At 41.6% G+C, this 16,595-nt stretch overlaps 1 protein-coding gene across 1 annotated transcript in view; it reads left to right on the top strand.

Moving 5' to 3' along the window:
* The window catches only part of LOC124801666 (high-affinity choline transporter 1), a 262,510-nt gene that overhangs the window by 195,592 nt on the left and 50,323 nt on the right, over positions 1–16,595 (top strand). The window contains exon 7 of the mRNA XM_047263090.1: positions 10,786–10,915. Coding sequence (XP_047119046.1) covers positions 10,786–10,915 — 130 coding nt within the window. The remainder of the gene's footprint in view (positions 1–10,785; positions 10,916–16,595) is intronic.

Genomic DNA, 16,595 nt, shown 5'->3' with positions numbered 1-16,595 from the left:
ACCACAGCAGTTGAGTCCCATAGTGCTCAGAGCCATTTGAACCATTTTTACAGCGATCGCCGATATTTCGGCGGGAGTACACCCCCAGTTTCGAATTTTTTTTCAGTTTATCAGACGGTTTTTTCATGCTTTTATCAATACATATGATACATTGGTTTCCTGTGAGTTTTCCTAGAATAAAAATTAATTTACAAATTACAAACACGTAAAAAAATAGTTGCGCTACATATTTGTGTTGTAATGAAACATGTCAAATGTGAGTCTGGCGCATTTGTATTAATAGTTTTCTGGGAATGAAATACATTCTCAGTTATGTTTGTATTTTTACAGTCAAAAACATTGCATTGTAAACCACTTTTGTTCTGTTACAGAACGAACTTTCACTGTGCACACCATGTTTTGATTTACAGCATACGAAAACAAATACACAGTTTGCAAAGTACGTGATTATCAAAGATGCTACAATGCAATCACACAAAGGAAACGTAAATTACTGTTATGTTATATTGAAATAGTGTCTTTACATTAAATCTTGAGCATTAAATGCAGACAGAATCGATAAATACATGGGATTTTGTGAATTACAGCTTTAGAAACATATATCACATAACAATAGAGATTCAAGTCTGAGCAAGAAGCGTGTGATTTCTTGTGTCCTATTTGAACATCAATCATGATAAGACATTAGGATTTATTAGGATTTAGTGTCATATGTAAAACTGACTTTTTTAGGTACATACAGTTTTGTTATTAGTATTTAGTGCCATATATAGCACCGACTATTCTAGGTACATACAATATTATAAGATTTGTTACTTGATCTGCAGATAGTTGCACAAATATTATTTATATTGGAGCACAGAAAGTACTTGTAAGTTATTCAGGAAAGGTGTGTTAGCCAATTCACCTTGCTCATTAAGGATGTAGTCAGTGGAAGTGCTTTTGTGTTTATGTATTTCTATTTCCTGTAATATGTTCATAGTGACTCCTTTTTCTGCTAAATGTAATATTTTCATATTGCTTTCAGTGTTTGTCACTGAATGGTTGTCAATGGAAGTGCTTTTGTGTGTATGTATTTCTGTTTCCTGTAATATGTTCATAGTGACTCCTTTTTCTGCTAAATGTAATATTTTCATATTGCTTTCAGTGTTTGTCACTGAATGGTTTTCTTCCGCAATGTGGGCTACAAATGTAGATTTAATCAACTTTCCAAGCCTTAAGACATCGAGGAGTTCTTTCTACCTAATCTCAAAACTATTGGGTGTGAATCACATTAGAGCTTGTGTATTTCTAATTTATTGCTAGCAGATAAGCTGATGCAATTTTCCTTCTTTTTTGGATCTATGTGTAGGATAACTGTAAATTTGTGTTTGGCTTCTGCAGGAGGGTGATTTGTTTTTGATTGAATTGTGTGTAAACTGTGGTGCTGTGGAGTTGTGGATTTTGTTTTTATTTTGTTGCCGAGTTTCTCTATTATTACAGGATCATAGCCATTATTCTGGGTATCTATTTTAGTTATAATGGTTTCACATTGTTGATATGTGTGATTCATAGGTACTTTTTGCATTCAGTGTACCATGGCTCTGAAATATGACATTTTGTATTGGCTGGAATGACATGAGGACCTGTCAGTGCTGACATCTGTGGTGGTGGGTTTCCTGTAGATGCTAAGTTGATGTTTGTAGTTAACATTAAAGATTTTAAGGCCAAGGAAATTTATTCTCCTGTTTGTTTCATGCTCAACTGTGAATTTAATATTTCTATGCATTTTGCTGTGGCATGTTGCCAATGTGTCAGTTTCACTGTTTGTACTATCAGAAAGTAGGATTGCGTCATCAGTGTATATTTTGTAGTATGTTATTTTGTTTGTGGTTGAGAGTTGAGAAGTATTTTTGTTTTATGTGGCTGATGTAGATGTCTGCTAATATTCCAGCTAAGGTTCTGTTCATTGCCAGACCATCATGTTTTTGGTAAAACTTACTGTTGAAGCTAAAGTAATTGTGCTCCAGGATGAGTGTGTGTATTTGTATGAATTCATATGTGTCTGCAGTACTAATTTTCTTACACCTAAGTGCCAGCCGCAGTGTCCGGGTGGTTCTAGGCGCTTCAGAATCAGGTGGCTGCTATGGTCACAGGTTCGAATCGTGCTTCGGGCATGGATGTGTGTGATCTGTTTAGGTTAGTTAGGCTTACGTAGTTTTAAGTCTAGGGTATGATGACCTCTGATGTTAAGTCTCATAGAGCTTAGAGTCATTTGAACCATTTCTTATACCTAAGTAGATTTTTCTTATAATGTTAATAATTTATTTAACATGGATATCTGTGTAGAGATTGACTATGTTGAGTGGTGGAAATTTAGCTGTGGGTGGGATGTGGATCTCTTCAACAGAGGCTATGAGTTCATGTGTGTTGTGGATGGTATAGCTATTTTCAGAGGTATAATATTAGGCAATGAGGTTTTTCAGCTTACGTCTGATAAAGTATGTGGGCCTGATTCCCAGGTTCAATATTGCGCACATAGGACAGATTCGTTTATATATCTTCAGCTGTTCATGTAGTTTTGGTGCTAAGGGATTTGTTGTTATACAGCTGCACATTCAGTAAAAAGTGACAGTTACTTAGAAGCTTTTGGAGTATTGTCTGGAATTTTATTGTGGTATCAGACTTTATTTCAGTAATGTTGTTGCTATGGAAAAAATTTAATGTCTTCTCTATATATTCCTTTTCATATAATATGACAATAAATATTTCTTTATCAGTTTTTACTATGAGTACTTCACTTTCAGACAATTTGCAGATAATTTGATCTTGAAATTTTTGAAAATATTTTAGTGGGGTATTATTTGCTTTTAGATGTTTCATTATCAATTTATTTGACTTAAAAGCTAGTACATTTTTCTCACAGGTATCTAGTTTAGCTGTGTCACATGCGTGTTTTGTACAGGCTATAAGATTTTTGACACTGACTGTTGTGTTTTGTTGTAAGATTATATTTGAGACCCTTACTTAATAGAATAAGTTCACTGTCATTTAAATGGATTTCAGTGCTGTTAACTACCCCATCAAAGAATTTGTGTTGGCCTGATTGCTTATTTTTAACCCAACCAGAATTATTAACAGATTTTAAGGCTTCTAATTTCTTCTTCTGTTTATATGAGATTGTTCAGGTTGTAATTTTCTCTTATAATATTGAATGAACCTACAATAGTCAGTATTATATACGGCATTAAACACTAATAAATTGTAATCTATTATCATCATTGATGTTCAAATACCACGTAAGAGTTCACACACTTCTTACCCAGGTTTTTATCTCTACTATTGTATGAAATAAGTCTGTAGTGCTGTAATTCACACCTGCCTGCATTTAATGCACAAGATCTAATGTAAAACCCTATTTCAATATGACTGTAATTTACGTTTTCTTCCCCCTCAAAGAAACCGCATCTTTGTATGATTGCATTGTTGCATCTTTGATACTCATGTACTTTGCAAACTGTATTTGTTTCCTCATACTAAACACATATAAATCAAAACTTGTGGTACACAATGAAAATTCGTTTTGTAAGCGAACAAAAGTGCTTTACAATCCAATGCAACGTTTTTGACTATGGAAATACTCCGAGAAACATAATCGGGAATGTATTTCATTGCAAGAAAACTGCTAAGACAAATGCGCCAGGTGGACATTTCACGTGTTTCATTACAATAAAAATATGTAGCGCAACTATTTTTGTTACGCTTAATTTGTAAATTATTGTTTATCCTAGGAAAACTCATTGGAAACAAATGTATAAAATGTGTTGATAAAAGCATGAAAAAACTATCTGACTATGGTAAATTGTAAAAAATTTCGTAATCTATAATGGTACTTTTTAGATGAAATAACCTGAAACCAACTTGTGGCTGGTTGCTGTACACCATCAGCAGTTTATTTCATATAACAGTCACGGTGTTCAACCATGTCTAAATAGGACAAAATTGCATTATTACTTTTTTTTATTTAAAAGTTACTCACATTCCTACCCCCCTGGGTGGGGGAATGGGCACTTCTATTGCTACTTCTCAACCATTGATATTTATAAATGAGTTCAGATTAAAATAAAACAGGTTCAAATACACGTGATGGTGTTTACAGGAAAGATGATATTCTAAATCATAAGCTGGAAGGTGCAATGTGGACACCTGGTAACTGAATGGAGATTGAGATTTATGCTCAGATTTGTGGGCCTGCTGATGCCGCATCGTATATCAGGGGTTGGCGCCACCTGACACTGAGTGGAGCTGGAGGTGCGGCTGCTGTCTGGGGCGCCACTCTCGGTGTAGGTCTTGTAGCTGGCGTCCCTTTCACTCTTGTTGCCACACACAGCAGAATTCGTCCGTCACATATTATTGCTGGTTTACATGATAATGGGCACAGGTTGTGACTAAGCACGCTGGGAGAACAATAATTCACTTCCAGATGACATCACTCTCCGCCTCTACCATTGCTAATTGTCTTAATTCTGTGAAGGTGAGTCCTGGACTTTCTTCAGATATTCGATCAACGGAAACATGCTCCTGTCGGAGCACAAAAACAGGTGAATATGCTCCTATTAAAAGACAGATTGAAATCATGCTAACATATTCGCGCTCTTTTAGCATGCAGCTTATCTCTCACTCCCACTGGCACCCCCGCCCGTAACTCACTCACACCCACAAGTCCATCGCTATAAGTCGCTCATACCCATCCATTCCTGCTTGTTCATTGTCACTCATTCAGTCCAAAATATTGTCATTATCTCTTTGTTAATGTCTCTCTTTGTTAATGTCCCTTGCCTGATGGCCATAGAATCCCCCGTTCTGTCTCCTCTTACTGTCACTGTCTCCCTCTTGTTCCCTCTTATTTCTACTATCTGTTTCATACTTTCCGATTACTGTTGTCCATTCACAGTCATTATCTCTCTCTTGTTAGTTGTCATTATCATAGATCTGTCTCTCACTATCACTGGCTCTCACTTCCAATTCTTCCTTTTTTTCCGTTGGTGCAATATCTGATGAAAGTCGTGGACAGTTAGCAAGGGTAGAGGAGGAGCGTGAAGTCATTATTCCTGTCCCAATGGCGCTGCCTCCTTCACTGTTTTCCTAGCACCGTTCTATCATTGTCAACCACGTTCCACTGCCACTCTCTCACACTGCCACTGTCTGCTTTGCTCTTTCTGTACCACAACCTCCGTCTACTGTCTTCCAGTATTTATTACTTTTCCGTCTCTTTCCCACTGTCACTGTCTGATATCTAAGCACAAAAAAGCGCGAATATGTACGCATGCCACGATTTTTGGGAAAATTTTTAAATTTGCTGAGAAAGGTAGAATGAAGCAATTGCTACCTCACTTTTCTGTCAAAGATTTTTAATAAACAGGACCATATTCTCTTTTATCATGTTCCGAAAGTGTTCTAGTTCCCTTCTTTTCCCTGCTACAGCGGAGAATGTCGCTTATATAAAAAGAACTTTTTGGGTCTGTAACATTTTGATACTTTACAAATGTGGAATCGGGATAAAGTTAAAATAATTTTGCAACTCAGACCCGATTTTAAGCGTACACAGTTTTGATTGTGCTTCATCATTACAACTTGGGGTTCCCAGAACCGTTCTAATGATAATGGAGATACACTATGTGATCCAAACTATCCGGACACCCCCAAAAACATACGTTTCTCATCTTAGGTGCATTGTTCTGGCATCTACTGCCAGTTACTCCATATCTGCGACCTCAGCATCGTGAGACAGCAGAATGGGGCACTTCGCGGAACTCACGGACTTCGAACGTGGTCAGCTGATTGGGTGTCACCTGTGTCATACGTCTGTACGCGAGATTTCCACACTCTTAAACATCCCTAGGTCTATTGTTTCCGATGTGATAGTGAAGTGGAAACGTGAAGGGACACGTCCAGCACAAAAGCGTACAGGTCGACCTCATCTGTTGACTGACAGACACCGTCGATAGTTGAAGAGGGTCGTAATGTGTAATAGGCAGACGTCTATCCAGGCCATCACACAGAAATTCCAAACTGCATCAGGATCCATTGCAAGTACTATGACAATTGGGCGGGAGATGAGAAGACTTGTATTTCATGGTCGAGCAGTTGCTCATAAGCCACACACCAGGACGGTAAATGCCAAACGACGCCTCGCTTGGTGTAAGGAGCGTAAACACTGGACGATTGAACAGCGGAAAAACATTGTATGGAGTGACGAATCAGGGTACACAATGTGGCGATCTGATGGCAGGGTGTGGGTATGACGAATGTCCGGTGAACGTCATCCGCCAGCGTGTGTGGTGCCAACAGCAAATTTCGGAGGCGGTGGTGTTATGGTGTGGACGTGTTTTTCGTGGAAAGAGCTTGCACCCCTTGTTGTTTTTCGTGACACTATCACAGCACAGGCGTACACTGACGATTTTAAGCACTTTCTTGCTTCCCACTGTTGAAGAGCCATTCGGGGATGCCAATTGCATCTTTCAACACTGTCGAGTACCTGTTCATAATGGACGGCCTGTGGCGCAGTGGTTACACGACAATTACATCTCTGTTATGGACTGGCCTACACAGAGACCCGACCTGAATCCTATAGAACAACTTTGGGTTGTTTTGGAACGTCGACTTCGATCTAGACCTCACCCATCGACATCGATACCTCTTCTCAGTGCAGCACTCCGTGAAGAATGTGCTGCCATTCCCCAAGAAACCTACCAGCGCCTGATTGAACGCATGTCTACGAAAGTGGAAGCTGTCATCAAGGTGGGCCAATACCGTATTGTATTCCAGCATTACCGATGGGGGGCGCCACGAACTTTTAAGTCATTTTCAGTCAGATGTCCGGATACATTTGATCACATAGTGTACTTTACGGCAATTTTCTCCGTGCTACGTCACGTTATGAACTACATTGTCACCTCACAACGGATTTTACGCGCGTAATTTACAAGTGGAAGTAGGGCGACCTTGAACCTTTGTATTTCTATAACGAATAAAGATATCAAGAAAATGTTCAGGGTTGTTCTAGAGCAGGATCTTAGGAATGAAATTTGGCACCCAAAATTTTTTTTTGCGGGTTTTCTCAGGATCCGCCCACGAATTAATGGTCCCTCCTTAAGCCCCTTTAACCTCACCGAAGACCACATCTAGTGTAAAAATAATCATCCTATTTGCTCCATTTATCTAAGCAGGAGAAAGTGTGTAATATACAAACGTAGACATAATTACAGTAAGAGGATCATTCTGTTGGTTGTACAAGTAGTCCTTAGCTCAAATGCTTTCCAAAACACTTGACCCTATGTATCTATCACCAATAGAACCCTTGGCATAAGCGCAGGAAAAATCCTGTTTTTATACGCGGCATTTGGAACGTATTAGATAGCGTATGCTGTCACGTGCATACCCAGATCCAGCTGAAGGAATTCACGAGTGCCTGGATCCAAATTGTGGAGATGTTGATAGTTTTGTTTCATCTGCTGTTCCCTACGGTCTCACAATTTACCTATGACATTAAGATCGAGCGATTTAGTGGGCCAGACGAGATGCAAAATGGTTGCTGATTGTTCGTCAAACCAGGAACGTATGCGAGCAGCTCTGTGAAGACTGGAGTTTCCACAGCATACTCATAATGTATATGAAGAGAAAAGCACAAAACTTGGTGACCGGGAATGTTAAAATAATCATCCTGCTTCGTGCTCCTTGTAATATTGATGAGTGGCCCAAGTCAGTGCATAAAATTACCTCAAAAACCTAACTGAAGAACTTCCGGCTTCAAAACCACCCTCCTCGCACTGCGGCTTAAACGTTTTATTGGGCCTTCGGTGCTCTGACCGCTTGTATCTTTTGAAAATAAGCATAAATCGCATTTCACACAACATATTTTCAGTCAGCTACTGTCCACTTTCTGTTTTTTTTTTGGCCCAAGAAAGATGTACAGTATTATATACCACTGTTAGCAACGACTTTTGCAAAGTATTTGACTTGAAGAGTCCACTGCACAGAGCAACTTTCGCAATAAAATTTAAAATGTCGCCTCAACCATCTATTTTCAGTGTAATAATCATTAAAATTTAGCAGTTTCGAAGGTCAAACCTTCGCCATCGGAATGATCTTACAGAAATCTCTAAAAGCGATCAAAATAAAATACATATAAGAACAGTAAAATATCGTGGTCACTTCCCTCGTAATCATGTCTTTTTGAGATGTCCACCCACATCTCCGTGATCTGATAAAACACACTAAGACGTGGTTGCAAGGGAAGTGACCAGATTGTTTACTGCTCTTATTTATATTTTAGCTTGATTGCTTTTAGCGGTTCTTGTGTAAGCAATCTGATGATGATGGTTTGGCTGTCGAAAAGGGTAAATTTTAGTGTTTGCTCTTTTTAACTTTAAATAGGTGCTAGAGCTGACATTTTAACTTTGTAATAACTATGATCTAATGCCCATTATGGATAAAATTAAACTATCATCATCATCATCATCAAATCGGCGATCGTAGACTCTGTAGATCATGCGCCGACCTCACAATATTCCTCCGTAGATGGCCTCCTCAAGCACTACAACCTTAACGTTGGTGGGGAGGTTTGCGTGTCTCATTAATCCGGCCAGCTCAGGTCAGAACAGTGGCAGTCCCACTATTGGGCTAACCCAGCGCAGCGCCAGTAACGCGGCCAAAAAACCTCACAAATCTGCCTCGGAATAGGAAGGAACCTCATAAGTCGAATACGGCCAGGTACACTGGTTTACGAGTTGGAACATGGAAAATTAAACTATCTTCGCAATATTCGCTCGGAAACTGCTTGTGCAAGGTTCACTCGGAAAGTGATTTAGATAGTACCGAATTCACTTATGGGGTGGTCTGAAACCCGCTAGTCATCGATAAAGCGTGACATTTGTCAACTGTCCAGGATCCGCTAACGACTACTGTTCTTATTTCTTGATGCACGACTGCGAGTACTACACGTTTCCTTGAGGACATATTGCACGGTATGCGTTGATACACCAACAAGTAGGGCCGTTTCATTCACAATGAGGTCACGGGGACATAGAAACACGATAGTTTTTCTCTCTCATTGTATTACGCATGCACATCGCCCCATCCCACTGCACTGATTCCATACAACCGACTGTCACATACACCAATTCACTGGCATGACTTCAGCGATGAAGTGTCACTTAACCGTTTTGTATCAGTTCTACACTACGAATATTTACAGCGCACTGAAATAACCAGTGTGAAATGTTAAGAAGGTAGCTAAATTCTGCCTGGTGAACTTACACTACTGGCCATTAAAATTGCTACACCACGAAGATGACGTTCTACAGACGCGAAATTTAACCGACAGGAAGAAGATGCTGTGATATGCAAATTATTAGCTTTTCAGAGCATTCACACGAGGTTGGCGCCGATGGCGACACCAACAACGTGCTGACATTAGGAACGTTTCCAACAGATTTCTCATACACAAACTGCAGTTGACCGGCGTTGTCTGGTGAAACGTTGTTGTGATGCCTCGTGTAAGGAGGAGAAATGGGTACCATCACGTTTCAGACTTTGATAAGGGTCGGCAGTAGCCTATCACGATTGCGGTTTATCGTTTCGCGACATTGCTGCTCGCGTTGGTCGAGATCCAATGACTCTTAGCAGAGTATGGAATCGGTGGGTTCAGGAGCGTAATACGGAACGCCGTGCTGGGTCCCAACGGTCTCGTATCACTAGCAGTTGAGATGACAGGCATATTATCTGCATGGCTGTAACGGGTCGTGCAGCCACGTCTCGATCCCTGAGTCAACAGATGGGGACCTTTGCAAGACAACAACCATCTGCACCAACAGTTCGACGACGTTTGCAGCAGCATGGACTATCAGCTCGGAGACCATGGTTGCGGTTACCCTTGACGCTGCATCACGAATGACAAAACGTCATTTTTTCGGATGAATCCAGGTTCTATTTACAGCATCATGATGGTCGCATCCGTGTTTGGCGACATCGCGGTGAACGCACATTGGAAGCGTGTATTCGTCGTCGTCATACTGGGGTGTCACCCGGCGTGATGGTATGGGGTGCCATTGGTTACACGTCTCGGTCACCTCTTGTTCGCATTGACGGCACTTCGAACAGTGGACGTCACATTTCAGATGTGTTACGACCCGAGGCTCTACCCTTCATTCGATCCCTGCGAAACCCTACATTTCAGCAGGATAAGGCACGATCGCATGTTGCAGGTCCTGTACGGGCCTTTCTGGATACAGAAAATGTTCGACTGCTGCCCTGGCCAGCACGTTCTCCAGATCTCTCGCACAATTGAAAACGTCTGGTCAATGGTGGCCGAGCAACTGTCTCGTGACAATACGCCAGTCACTACTCTTGATGAACAGCGGTATCGTGTTGAAGCTGCATGGGCAGGTGTACCTGTACACGCCATCCAAGCTCTGTTTGACTCAATGCCCAGGCGTATCAAGGCCGTTATTGCCACCAGAGGCGGTTGTTTTGGTTACTGATTTCTCAGGACCTATGCACCGAAATTGCGTGAAAGTGTAATCACATGTCAGTTCTAGTATAATATATTTGTCCAATGAATATCCGTGTATCATCTGCATTTCTTCTTGGTGTAGCAATTTTAATGACCAGCAGTGTACTTTTATTGAAGATGTCTGTGTTGGAAGACGTACAGGCACAGTGAGTCTGACAGGCCTTGAGATTTGGAAGCTGTCGTGCTGTGAATGGAGACGCTAGTGGTACAGGCTGGGGCTCGCGCTGTTGCAGGTGTACTTCCAGCGCGTGCTGTCCAGCAAGTCTGCGGGCCGCGCACAGGTGCTGTCATACGTGGCCGCCTTCGGGTGCGTCCTCATGGCCATCCCGCCCGTCATCATCGGCGCCATTGCCAAGGCGACACGTGAGTAACTCGCCTCGTGTAGCTTCTAAAATATACTGAGTACAGCCTGACTCTTCGCTCTCATAAATAATGCGAAGAGTTTTAACAGCAAGACGCGACGCCAAATATCGAGTGGTTATAATGAAAGTGCAGCTTCTCAAGGACGTCCAGTGTGGGCTGTAATTATAGTATGGCAGCTATTCTTGATAGATATGGTAATGCATTGATGCGAACCCATTTAAACTGGAAAAAAGTTAGTTCCAACTGCCTTTATCACTTATTTGACCGATTCTACCAGCGTCCCGTTCCTAATCCATTACATGTGGAAAGGTTCCTAACCGCTTCCGTGGATCCACAGCTCTAGTTTTGCACCTTGTACCCAAAATTGACTGTAATTTTTTTCCAGCGTAAATCTGTTCCGTATCATCTTATTAAAACGTCTACAAAGTTTCGCTGCTATACGATAATAATAGCCCACACTGGATCTCTGTAAGTAGCTGCACGTTGATTATAACTACTCTATATAACACAGCGAAGTAAAAACAGAAAAAAATTAGTTTTGCATGCAGAATATAGCATTTAGAGCATATCGGGATATAAAAAATGGAGGGACTAAATGCCTATCAATAACCACGGAATAAAAGGTGGTGGTGCAGTGAACATGTGCACATTACTTCTGCTTTTAGTGCTTAGCTATACCGATTTTTATTGTTTTGCTTCGGCAGTACACCTTTCAACCGCAAAATTTGTTTCCAAGTCAGTTCATCAATGTCCTATCACATTTGATTATTTAAATCTTCTGAGCTGAAAAGCAGACTCCACAGCAAATAGAATAGAATAATACAGGGTGGGCAAGGTTAAACTGGCCCGTAAAATCTTTCATGTACCTTAAGACGGGCAACCCAGCTTACCTCATTCACACCTTTGGTGTGGCGGATGATATAAGTTATTTTGCAGATCTTAATATGCGTGAAGTATTTGCCGGGCAAGTTTAGTTTTTCCCGCTATGTATAACAAAGTTTATAAAACTCAAAAGAATATTTGGAATAGAGAAAAAGTGTGAATTCCTAGCGGACCGAACTGCTTAGGTCATCGGTCCCTAGACTTACACACTACTTAAACTAACTTATGCTAAGAACAACAGAGACACCCATGCGCGAGGGAGGACTCGAACCCCCGGCGGGAGGATTTGGGATAGAACCACGTCCGGAAGACGTGTAGAAACGTATATAGTGGTTAAGACTGCATGAAGATGGCGTAACTGTCCCGTCAGCTGTATTCATTCTTGTGAAAGTGAGCTTGTCTAAATTCTACTACTGAAGAATCATCAAAAAATTAGGGAACGTGAAGACTTGTGCCAGTATGGCTAACTAGTACCAGATGCCGCAATATCAGAGTTGAATTGTTGATCTCTGGAAGATGTATTTGTCGGAACATGATATTTCTGCAAACGGCTGTGGTAGGAACGTGGAATCAAATGATAAAATAGCTTTGTATGCAGCGACAAGTGATTAGTGGCCCATGCCAACTTTGTATAGCACGGGATGATGGTAGCCTTATTCGTTTTGCCAGAAATGGATTTTGCTACTCTAATAATGTTGGCTCTTCGGTGAAACACAGCAACGCTCGTGACCTAGTTACCATGAGGCCTTGGCTGCATCTGCAGGAATAGTGGAAAGCAAGACACTGTGTTGGTTTCCAAGTCGAGAAATCACAAAGGCCCCAGAACACAATGAGTTTTCAACACCATCCCTGGCGTGTAGAGCGCAGAAAATTTCAAGGCCCATTTAATCCGTTAAAGATTGCAGTTAAACGTGTTTTGGTTCAAATGGCTCTGAGCACTATGGGACTTAACATCTATGGTCATCAGTCCCCTAGAACTTAGAACTACTTAAACGTAACTAACCTAAAGACATCACACAACACCCAGTCATCACGAGGCAGAGAAAATCCCTGACCCCGCCGGGAATCTAACCCGGGAACCCGGGCGCGGGAAGCGAGAACGCTACCACAGGATCACGAGCTGCGGACAAACGTGTTTTGTGCCACTGCTACAAACAGGTGCGCTTTTGAGCTTCTTGACGAGCAAATACCAAGTTCTGTGATTTGGGGCGGCTGTGGAAACCATGCGCAATCAGGATTCTAGAGAGGAGTAAGGCTCCCAGGTTGGGAAACCACGTATGCCATGTTCCAGCAGAATAATTCCTGACATCAATCCATGGGTTGAAAATAAATAAATCGCCGGGTCCTGATGGGATCCCAATTCAGTTTTACAGAGAGTACTCTACAGCACTGGCTCCTTACTTAGCTTGCATTTATCGCGAATCTCTTGCCCAACACCAAGTCCCGAGCGAATGGAAAAAAGCGCAGGTGACGTCTGTATATAAGAAGGATAGAAGGACGCATCCTCAAAATTACAGGCCAATATCCTTAACATCGGTTTGTTGCAGGATTCTCGAACATATTCTTAGTTCGAATGTAATGAATTTTCTTGAGACAGAGAAGTTGCTGTCCATGCATCAGCACGGCTTTAGAAAGCATCGCTCCTGCGAAACGCAACTCGCCCTTTTTTCACATGATATATTGCGAACTATGGATGAAGGGTATCAGACCGATAACATATTCCTTGACTTCCGGAAAGCGTTTGACTCGGTGCCCCACTGCAGACTCCTAACTAAGGTACGAGCATATGGGATTGGTTCCCAAATATGTGAGTGGCTCAAAGACTTCTTAAGTAACAGAACTCAGTACGTTGTCCTCGATGGTGAGTGTTCATCGAAGGTGAGGGTATCATCTGGAGTGCCCCAGGGAAGTGTGGTAGGTCCGCTGTTGTTTTCTATCTACATAAATGGTCTTTTGGATAGGGTGGATAGCAATGTGCGGCTATTTGCTGATGATGCTGAAGTGTACGGGAAGCTGTCGTCGTTGAGTGACTGTAGGAGGATACAAGATGACTTGGACAGGATTTGTGATTGGTGTAAAGAATGGCAGCTAACTCTAAATATAGATAAATGTAAATTAATGCAGATGAATAGGAAAAAGAATCCCGTAATGTTTGAATACTCCATTAGTAGTGTAGCGCTTGACACAGTCACGTAGATTAAATATTTGGGCGTAACATTGCAGAGCGATATAAAGTGGGACAAGCATGTAATGGCAGTTGTGGGGAAGGCGGATAGTCGTCTTCGGTTTATTGGTAGAATTTTGGGAAGATGTGGTTCATCTGTAAGGGAGGCCGCTTATAAAACACCAATACGACCTATTCTTGAGTACTGCTCGAGCGTTTGGGATCCCTATCAGGTCGGATTGAGGGAGGACGAGAAGCAATTCAGAGGCGGGCTGCTAGATTTCTTACTGGTAGGTTTGATCATCACGCGAGTGTTACGGAAATGGTTCAGGAGCTCTGGTGGGAGTCTCTGCAGGAAAGGAGGCGTTCTTTTCGCGAATCGCTACTGAGAAAATTTAGAGAACCAGTATTTGAGGCTGACTGCAGTACAATTTTACTGCCGCCAACTTTTATTTCGGGGAAAGACCACAAAGATAAGATAAGAGAGATTAGGGCTAGCACAGAGGCATATAGGCAGTCATTTTTCCCTCGTTCTGTTTGGGAGTGGAACAGGAGAGAAGATGCTAGTTGTGGTACGAGGTACCCCCCGCCACGCACCGTATGGTGGATTACGGAGTATGTATATAGATGTAGATGTAGATCAGGGTGTGAGGAATGTTCACATACAACGGATCACGGTCGTGAAACAACCGTTGGTGATGCTTTCTGGACTCACATACACACGGCAAGAAGGAAGATTCCTCAGGAAAATATACTGACTCTCTCCAATACCATAACACAGTGTTTGGGGGCTCTAATTACAGTACGTGCTACTTAACACTGAATTTTTGAAGTTAGAGTCGAGGGGCACGAAAGAGAAGCAGTGGTAGGGAAGGGAGTGATACAGGAATGTAACCTATCTCCGTTGCTATTGAATCTGTGTATTGCGCAAGCAGTAAAGGAAACAAAAAAAAAAATTCGGTGTAGGAATTAAAATCCAAGGAGAAGAAATAAAAACTTTGACGTTTGCCGATGACATTCTTATTCTGTCAGAGACAGCAAAGGACATGGAAGAGCAATTGAACAGAATGAACAGTGTCTTGAAAAGAGGATATAAGATGAACATAAAAAAAAAGCAAAACGAGGGTAATGGAAAGTAGCCGAATTAAATCGGGTGATGCTGAGGGTGTTAGATAAGGAAATGAAATACTTAAAGTAGTAGATGAGTTTTGCTATTTGGGGAGCAAAATAGCTGATAACGATCGAAGTGGAGAGGATATAAAATGTAGACTGGCAATGGCAAGGAAAGCGTTTCTGAAGAAGAGAAATTTGTTAACATCGAGTATAGATTTAAGTTTAAAGTATTTGTATGCAGTGTAGCCACGTATGGATGTGAAACGTGGACGATAAATAGTTTAGACAAGATGAAATTTGGTGCTACAAAAGAATGCTGAAGATTAGATGGGTTAGCCGAACGGTCTAAGGCGCTGCAGTCATGGACTGTGCGGCTGGTCCCGGCGGAGGTTCGAGTATCCCTCGGGCATGCGTGTGTGTGTGTGTGTGTGTGTGTGTGTGTATGTGTTTGTCCTTAGGATAATTTAGGTTAAGTAGTGTGTAAAAGGGACTGATGATCTTAGCAGTTAAGTCCCATAAGATTTCACACACATCTGAATATTTGATTAGATGGGTGGATCACATAACTAATGAGGAGGTACTGAATAGAACTGAGGAGAAGAGAAATTTGTGGCACAACTTGACTAAAAGAAAGGATCGGTTGGTATGACATATTCTGATGCATCAAGCGATCACCAATTTAGTATTGGAGGGCAGCGTGGAGGGTTAAAATCGTAGAGGGAGATCAAAGATGAATACACTTAGCAGATTCAGAAATATGTAGCTTGCAGTAGGTACTGGGAGCTGAAGAAGCTTCCACAGGAGAGAGTAGCATGGAGAGCTACATCAAATCGCTCTTTGGACTGAAGAGAACAACAACAACAACAACAACAAAAACAGGGACCTTTTTAAGCCATTGCGTACATGAAACTCTTGTCATCACTGGGATGTGATTAAGCTTGAGCTGGACAGGATTCCTAATTTATGTGATGTACGGCAGCTTGCTTTAAATGTAATTGACATGGCCGTGCGGTTCTAGGCGCTGCAGTCTGGAAGCGCGAGACCGCTACGGTCGCAGGTTCGAATCCTGCCTCGGGCATGGATGTGTGTGATGTCCTTAGGTTAGTTAGGTTTAACTAGTTCTAAGTTCTAGGGGACTAATGACCTCAGAAGTTGAGTCCCATAGTGCTCAGAGATATTTTTGTAATTGGTATAAGTTAATGCATTTGGACAAAAGGAAAACATCATGCAATGTTATTAGACAGTTTAATGATATGCTTCCTGACTCAGTCACTTCGATGAAATATCTAGGTGTAACATTAAGAAACGACGCAACGTTTTTGTAAAACACCACGTAATAAGCAGTCATCAAAAAGTACTGTCAAAAACGCAGAATAATGCCACACCTCTCAGATGCATCAGTGGTGTGATGCGATTGTCGTAGCTGCAGGAACAATTCAGCCTAGCGTCGCTTTGCTGTTCTTCTATTGCGTTCACTGACCCCAAGCAGGATGTGTGTTTTGGCCAACTATTCATCAGTAA

The sequence above is a fragment of the Schistocerca piceifrons genome, chromosome 1, assembly GCF_021461385.2.
Source record: "Schistocerca piceifrons isolate TAMUIC-IGC-003096 chromosome 1, iqSchPice1.1, whole genome shotgun sequence".
Classification (NCBI taxonomy): Eukaryota; Metazoa; Arthropoda; class Insecta; order Orthoptera; family Acrididae; genus Schistocerca; species Schistocerca piceifrons.
The sequence above is the reverse complement of the archived record's forward strand: the minus strand, read 5'-3'. Positions and strand labels throughout refer to the sequence as shown.